The sequence below is a fragment of the Frankliniella occidentalis genome, unplaced genomic scaffold (assembly GCF_000697945.3).
Source record: "Frankliniella occidentalis isolate FOCC.00 unplaced genomic scaffold, Focc_3.1 Scaffold3709, whole genome shotgun sequence".
Lineage (NCBI taxonomy): Eukaryota > Metazoa > Arthropoda > Insecta > Thysanoptera > Thripidae > Frankliniella > Frankliniella occidentalis.
Window position 1 is genome coordinate 2456 of NW_026270763.1, and position 7459 is coordinate 9914.

The window sequence follows — 7459 nt, forward strand, 5'->3', positions numbered from 1 at the left end:
GCCCCGCCCGCCTCGCCCCGTAACGCCCCCCCTGCGGGCTGCCAATCAAAATCCCTCTAGTCGATCTCCTGTTCCTCGAGGACGCCGCCGGCCGGTCGCCCCCCGGTGAGCCCACAACCCCCGCGGCACGCGACCACATAACGCCGTCGTCGTGTCATGATGACTTATTGACGGGGACCCTTCGCATATCGCGAACGCACACACGACGCGGTGAGGTTGTCGCACAGCCGTAGGGAAATTTTCGGGGAATGGTGAAGAAGGAGCGATATTTAATACATTTATAGGTGAGGTTAGACTCCTTTTCTTGTTGTATATATTTTTCCCAACCCCTTCGGTCCGATCACGCCAGGATGGCAAATACACACATCGGGCAGGTGAGGGAGATGGCGCAGACGACACACACACACACACACACACACACACACACACAAGAGGAAGAGCCGTGACCCAATAAAAGCGCGTGCGAGGGAGAGGAGGGGCGGGGCTGGGGAGGTTGAGGCTGGCGCCACGGCCAAGGACTTCCCCGCGGCCCGGCGGCCTCGCGCGCGACGCGCTGCGCCACGCCACGCCACGCTGCGTCACGCCACAACACGCTGGCTGGATGATCGGAGCAGCAGCAGCAGCAGCAGGCAGCAGCAGCAGCAGGCCTCTTCCACGAACGTGTTGACAGAGTGTGCGGATAAGCCGACCCTCTGGGTGGCGGCGGGGCGGCCTATGATGGCCTGGCATGCCGGCTGCGGAGACGCGCCGCCGCGGCACAACACGACGACGACGCACGCGCAAAAACAAGAAGAGCGAGAGAGGGGAGAGGGAAAAAAAACTTTAATGCTTTTTGTTGCGCGGGTTTTGCTGTTATTTGTGGGGTGACGACAGCGCGTAAATACGTCTGTATTTGTGATTGATGGAGTTGTCGTGGTCGGCAAACTATAGAGAGTTGACGCGTCACATTCGTCGAAAGTACAAACTTTATTCGATATCAGTATCATTAATATATGAGCCTGAATTATTTGATGAGGGGGGTCAAGCATTCGTAGAATAAGGGGCCTTCCAGAAAGTACTTCCGTCATTCGCCGTTACGAACCTGCAAGTTCAGCCTCTGCAAACTCGCATAGCGCCTGGTAGGTAGGCAACATTTTGCGTAAAGAGCATGCGTGTACTGCGGTGTGGCCTAACCCGAGTCTCACAGGCGCCTAAGCGCTAAGCTTCCATAATTTGCCAAACGAATCTGAAAAAAACGAGCGTACTTTCTGCGTACGATCCCAAATTCGATCACGCATGGTCGCCTGCGACCAACCGCAACCGCGCCCCCATGCACCCCGAAGAAAAATCTAGACCATGGCAGTGGTACGTACGTAATCCTAAAAACAATAAATGCTATGTATACAATTTCCGTTCACTAGAACAGAATCGGATGACGCGAAATCGTCATAGATACAACGGGAGTGAACCACCAAGAGCTAAAAGTCAAAAAAGCGCTAGCCGTCGTGGCAAAGCGCAATGGCAACCCGGGACAACCCACCAGGATTGCGACGCACACGCCAAAGCAAATCCAACATTGAGGAGGAGGGGGACGCTCGCCCTTCACCCGGAGATCTGCGGGCTGTAAACTACTGTTGTCCGCCACCACATCGAACAGAGGACGGTGGTGCATTGCTGCGATGGCCTGGCAGGCATTGACTAGAGATTCTGTTTGGCAGTGCGATCCAGACGGTAGGATGGGTGGCCTACCGGCCGGGCGGAGCTCCTTCAGAAGTGCGTCTCTTGAGCGGCGCGTCCGTTCTGCACCACAAGCACGTCAACGTTAGTTGTTAATCACAGTTTCCAGTAAAATAGGCAATAAGTAGGCCAAACACACAGGTGTATGGAGCTGGCTGTCCTGGCCTGTCTACTTATTGCCTACTTTTCTGGCACAATGCTTGAGTCAGAAAGGCGGTGACACGACATCGTGTTTGATTTTCCTCTCGTGCCTCACCTTCTTGCCCCGGTCCTTGGCTCGGCGGTGCTCCTCGGGCGTCGCCGGCGGGGAGGCGGCCGCCGCCGCCGACGGCACCAGGTTGTGCACCACGGGCGCCAGGAGGTCTCGTGACACGGTGCTCGGGTCCGTGGGCCCCGTCAGGAAGGACACCAGCAAGCCGACGGCGATGGCGGAGATGGCGCCAAGGGCCGTGTACCACAGGTAGGACAGCCGGTACAGGGGGAACACGCTGTGGGACAACGGCACCCGGCGATGATGGAGTGAACGCGTACTGACAGTACGTACCCCCTGCCAGCCGCGCATGGCGACGCGGAGTATACGGTGCAGCGAGGGGTACTTACGCGTGGTTGTCCGACGGCGACACCAGCTGCGTCTTGTTGAGGGAGAAGACGCCCGCAGAGCAGCCCTGCAGCGACACGGGCTTCCCCTGGAAGCGGATGTCGCCGCGCGCCATGGCCGTCTGCGTCCCGATGGAGATCCAGGCCACCAGCACGAAGCTCACCAGCCCGCCCGCCAGCGCTCCCTGCGGACGGAGGCGGGATGGACGTTCAGGGTGGAAGCTCAGCAGGCTGAGAGGCAGCTGAGCGGTTTACCGCGCAGGGATCGGACAGACCGGACGCACCTGCGAGTTGGCCCACGGGAAGAACATGCCGAGGGAGAACACGCCGAGCAGCGTCCCCGCCGTGATCCCCGACATCATCTTGCTGGCCTGAAAAGAAAAACTTGTGCTTGAAATTTGTAATTGTTTTGAGGAAGTTGAAATTGTTTTAGACGTCGGCCTGCTCGACCTGCACTAGGGCGGCCCCCATGCGCTCCACCAGGAAGACGAGGCCGACGCACACGGCCCCGATGGCGACCACCAGGAGCTTGAGGACCTGCGAGGCGCGCTGCTCAGACACCGGCCGCTTGAGGTGCGGCCGCACCAGGTCCTCCCAGATGACCCCCGTCATCGAGTTGAGCGACGTGGACATGGAGCTGCCGGGACAGAGGAGGACACATGTGGCCACGGCGAGCGGTATAAATTCAAGCGTTCACAAAAATCTGTTTTTCTTGATTTTAATTTTGATTTTTTTTCTTTACCTTTTAACTGAGTTTTTATTATTTGTTATTGATTTTCCTTGAAATTTTGTGGGTTTTTTTTAAAATGGTACACTGATTGTTGTGAGTGAAGTACCCCTTGGCAAGCAGAGGGAGGATGACGGTCACCTGAGCGCGGCGCTGAACACGCCGGACATGAAGACCCCGGGCAGGCCGGGTACCGCTCCGGCCAGCTCCATGACGTAGAAGGGCAGCAGCTGGTCGGCCTTGCTGATGACGCGCGCCGACACGGGGTCGCAGTCGTGGAACGTGGCGAAGATGAGCAGCCCCGTATAGCAGCTCATGGACACCAGAAGGAAGATGCCGATGACCAGGATCATCACCGTGCTGCGGCACCGGGACATCAATTCAACTTGTTTTTTTGTTGTTTTTTTCGTGACTCTTTTACTTATTCTTTTTTCCATGCGGATAAGAGAGGCGGGGGGTTCTAGTCGGACTCAGGACGTCCCCGTCGCGTTCCAATCAAAACGTTTTTCTCACAATGACGCCCTTGTGGCCCTGGAGCAAAATTTTTCCACATGTGCGTTTACTGGTGCTGTCAAAAAGAACGTCATGGTGACCCGACGGTGACCTCATGGTAACAACCGTGACGATTTCGTGAGTATCACGGTTTCCTTGGGGTCCCGTTGCCGTGTCTGATGCGATGCAGCCTTCCCCGCATCCGTTCCGGCAACACAGCGTGGCGCCTTCCAACCTCCCGTTCCACTCCGTCATCGCCACGGGCCACACGGGGGTGTTCCGGTTTCCGGAACTATCCGCGCAACAAAAGCTCCCCCAGTGTTATTCTTCACCCTCGCGCCATATTTTCAATTTCCATCGCATCCGCTTCGCCGAGCCCAAGAAGCTCCCCCTGCGGTACTCACAGGTTGGCGCGCGCGAGCGTGGGCATGGAGAGACAGCGCTGCACCATGGCCTGGTTCACGGCGCAGGACGCCAGCCAGTTGAAGTAGTTGCCCAGCACCACGGTCCAGAAGGTGTGCCGCACCGTGGGGTCTGGGTCCATGCTGACGGCCGCCAGACGAGAGAGATTTTAAGGGAGGTAAAATGTCTTGCAAGTTGGCAAGTAACCGCGGCTACTTTCCGAGCGCAGCTTGCAGGAAACACGAAAAAGTCACGAGACTGACGTTTTTAGGACCAAAACATGTCAAAATTCCGTCCTCTTCGTGATGTCTCCGTGTTCCATGGGACTGCTGTGGCAGGTACGCGCCCGGCTACTCACTTGAAGAACTCGAGGCGGTCCGTGGCGGCCGCCCTGCTGAAGACGACCCCCACGCCGCCGACGCTGATGGTGCCCAGGATGAGGACGGCCAGGACGCCCAGCACCATAAGCACGGTCTGCAGGGTGTCCGTCCACACCACGGCGCGCAGCCCACCCTGCGCGGGCAAAACAGTCGTTAACGTGCAGTTCGGTCGAGTTTAATGCGCGAGGACCTATATAGACTCACCAGCGTTGTGTAAAATATGCAGACGACACACACAATCGGCGTGATGACATGAAGATCGGCTCCAGTTACTGTGGGGGGGGGGGGGTAAAAGTGAGAGAGTGAAAAAAATCAGGACTGAACGACAAACGGCTCGTTTTCTGACAGTGAAAAATGCAAAACAGAACAGCGCGTGCCCGCCGAGAGTTCTCTCTCCTCTGTTGATTTATGATGTATTCCTCGATTGTGGAGCTGGAGCACCATCCATCAGGGGGTTGTTAATTACAATCAGAGGGCATAAAAGAGGGCGGGGCGCGGTGATGTGGTCCGGCGGGCACGCTGATCACTCCATCACATCACGTGACTCACCTTGACTGAACGCGAGCGCAGGAACATATATCACAATCGGCATGTACAGCAGCTGAAACCGCGAGACACTTCAATAGCTGCGTTGTCGGATGAAAAAAATAAAAAAGTTGTGTTTGCATGGTTGTAATTGAATTATTTTTTTCCGGTGGCAATGACTTGCCATTTTGACGAGAAATAGGCAGGACCCTAGCAGCCGCACCGTCTTGTTGAACCGCAGGTTGAGGTACTGGAACACAAATTCAAGCACAAGCGAAAGCTTTGAGAGCAGCTCAGAGGAGGCGAGGCGGGTACTGTACACCCCGAAGCCCCTTCGGTGGCGAGGGTAGGCAGCCCGCCAGACAGGCGTGCGACGCAAGAGATGTTGCCTATCCCACCCCTTCACCCTTCGGAGCCTCTCGTCTGCATATCCAGAGTTACCTCGTACGAAGAGGTGATCTGGAGCTTAAAGAAGACTGGGAGGTAGACGGTTGCCATGGTGAGGCTGACGAAGGCCTCGGCCAGGACGATGAGGTAGTACTGCGTGCCGTAGGTGTACATCTCGGCCGGAAGTCCCAGGAGCGAGATGCCCGAAATGTAACTGGCGGAGAGAGAGAATAGCAAAAATTTGTTTTCCTTTATTCCCGTGTCCGTTTTTTCCTGCTTTCTCGGCGGACTCTTACCTGGCGATGAGCGACATGGACACCGGGAACACGCCCATGGTCTTGCCGCCCATAAGGTACTCGGCGGTGTTGTCCTGCTTGCGGGTCGCGCAGAAGGCGAAGTAGATCCCGATGAGGGACGAGGCGAGCAGCATGGCGCCGAACACGGTGTAGTCGACGAGGCCGAAGACGTGCGAGTCGGTGAAGCGCGTGGTGCCCAGGAGGATGTCCCCCGGCAGCAGGGTGGGCAGCGCCCCGCCGACCTGGTCCATGCTGCCGCTGCTGCTGCTGGACCGGCGCAGCCGCACCGCACCGAAGACAAGAAGCGCTGGCTGACTGTGTGCCCACCACTATACTTGTCGTTTACCACTGATCCTCTGAAGGCCCCCGCCGCCCCCGCGCCTCCCACGACGGTAAAGAACACGCGGCATTTTGCGGAAATTTCGCGGGGAATCTCAGCCGCGCGAAATAACAGCATTCCGCTCATCGGGCCCGGGAGGTAGTCCGAGTTAACAAGATGGGGGCGTGTAAAGCATTCCCCCCGGCGGCGGTGCCCCGCGCCCGCGGCCGAGAGTGAGAGCGCTTTAGAATGCGCGGCGAGCCGGGCCCGGGGGCCGGGGCCGCGGGCCGGCGGGGGTCGCAAAGCGGAAGTGAGCAATCAGAGCAGTGGACAGAGCTGCAGCGGCTCGGCGCGGCGGCGGCGGCGGCGGCCGGCGTGAGAGGGAAGTCCCGCGTCCCCGCGGCGGCCGGGTTAGGTCCGCGACAGGTCCGCCCATGAGCCGGCCGGGGCTGATTGCGCCGAGGAGCTGGGCGCTGCTACTGCTACTGCTGCTGTCACCGCGGCCGCGCGGACCGACGTCGATTTAATCAAAGATCCCATTTGTTTCGAACGAGATGAGGATGGGAGTGAGAGACGGTTTCCTCTGCCCTCCCGGCATCCTAACACGACTTCACAGTACAAGTCCGAGACAAAAAATGATGTAAACTACCCTTCTGTACTATCTCCTCCGCAAAAGTATACATGCGGTTTCATCGGGCTTGGTGGTGCACTTTTCAAGCAAGTTCATTCTCACTGGTGAAGAGAGTGAGAATGAACAGGCGGGCCACCCGCGTCCGCTAGAGGGCCGCTGAATCGGGACGGAGCTTCGCCAGCGCGGCGACAGGCCCCCGGGGGGTTCGGGTACACACCAGTGCGTACTGCTCACCTGTCGTCGTGGTCGTGGTGACGGGGTGGCCACGGTGGCAGGGGACTTGGCGTCTCCTCGAACTGCCGCTGGGCTGCTAGGCTGGAGCTGGGCCCAGACCGCCGTCAGAGGACCTGGCTGCCTGGCCTGGTGTGGTGGTCAGCTCGGTTCGACTTCGGCCCGGGTCCACTGCCCGGCCAGGACTGATGAACCGTGATGGACACAGAGCCGTGCAGGCCGGGCCAGGCCAAGCCTGCTGGACAGTAGTAGGGCTCTCAGTCTAGCCAGCACGGCGCGCGCAGCCTGCCCTGCAGCAGGCAGCCAAAACGGACAGCCCGAGGCGGGTACCACCCCCTGTACCTACTAGGGCAAGGAGGATACTCCAAGATGGACGGTTAATTATATTGCACCTCAGCCCAAATGAACAACACTCACAGATCTGTACGGATTTTTTTCTTTTCTTTTGTAAATTTTAACGTTCCTATGCATCAATTATACTGATTTAATAGTTATTCAGTAGTTTGTACACTTATAAAATAACAAATTGACAGTTGCAAAATAAAGAGTAATGCAAGTATCAGCATATGAAAAAAAATTGTACCTATTGTGTATGTCTTCAAAGAGCAGGGATGGAGGCAAAAAAGGATAATAACAGTCAGTTAGTGGGCTGAGACTTCATTTTCCGCAAGCATATTCTGGAAGATATGAATTCAAATGATGGGGGATTGGAGTCAGTTAGGATAGCTTCAGGAAAAATGTAAAAACACACATAAT

The 7459-nt window shown here is 57.2% G+C and overlaps 1 protein-coding gene across 3 annotated transcripts; it reads right to left on the minus strand.

Annotated features, from left to right (window-relative positions):
* Positions 1 to 947: 947 nt before the first annotated feature.
* LOC113205266 (sodium-coupled monocarboxylate transporter 1-like) lies at positions 948 to 6876 on the minus strand. 3 transcript variants are annotated; one of them, XM_026420817.2, is made up of 14 exons: positions 6707 to 6876; positions 5523 to 5786; positions 5281 to 5440; positions 5024 to 5089; positions 4864 to 4915; positions 4519 to 4586; positions 4293 to 4447; positions 3937 to 4077; positions 3182 to 3400; positions 2764 to 2950; positions 2598 to 2684; positions 2317 to 2498; positions 1973 to 2204; positions 948 to 1779 (listed from the first exon to the last, which is right to left on the minus strand). In XM_026420817.2, the coding sequence occupies exons 2-14, from the start codon at positions 5771 to 5773 to the stop codon at positions 1747 to 1749; spliced, it is 1833 nt and encodes a 610-aa protein (XP_026276602.1). In that variant the 5' UTR covers positions 5774 to 5786; positions 6707 to 6876; the 3' UTR covers positions 948 to 1746. The 3 variants fall into 3 exon arrangements, with proteins under 3 accessions (XP_026276602.1, XP_026276600.1, XP_026276601.1); XM_026420815.2 differs by having other exon boundaries at positions 5523 to 5789; XM_026420816.2 differs by having other exon boundaries at positions 5523 to 5837.
* Between the last annotated feature and the right edge of the window lie 583 nt (positions 6877 to 7459).

What these genes read in the sequence shown, in the direction of transcription:
- LOC113205266 (XM_026420817.2), bottom strand. Translation starts at nt 5,773, where the DNA reads ATGGACCAGGTCGGCGGGGCGCTGCCCACCCTGCTGCCGGGGGACATC. An exon ending in GCATATTTTACACAACGCTG is followed by an intron (nt 4,448 to 4,518) that starts GTGAGTCTATAT and finishes TTGCCCGCGCAG; the next exon opens with GGTGGGCTGCGCGCCGTGGT. An exon ending in TCCCGTGGGCCAACTCGCAG is followed by an intron (nt 2,499 to 2,597) that starts GTGCGTCCGGTC and finishes CTCCGTCCGCAG; the next exon opens with GGAGCGCTGGCGGGCGGGCT.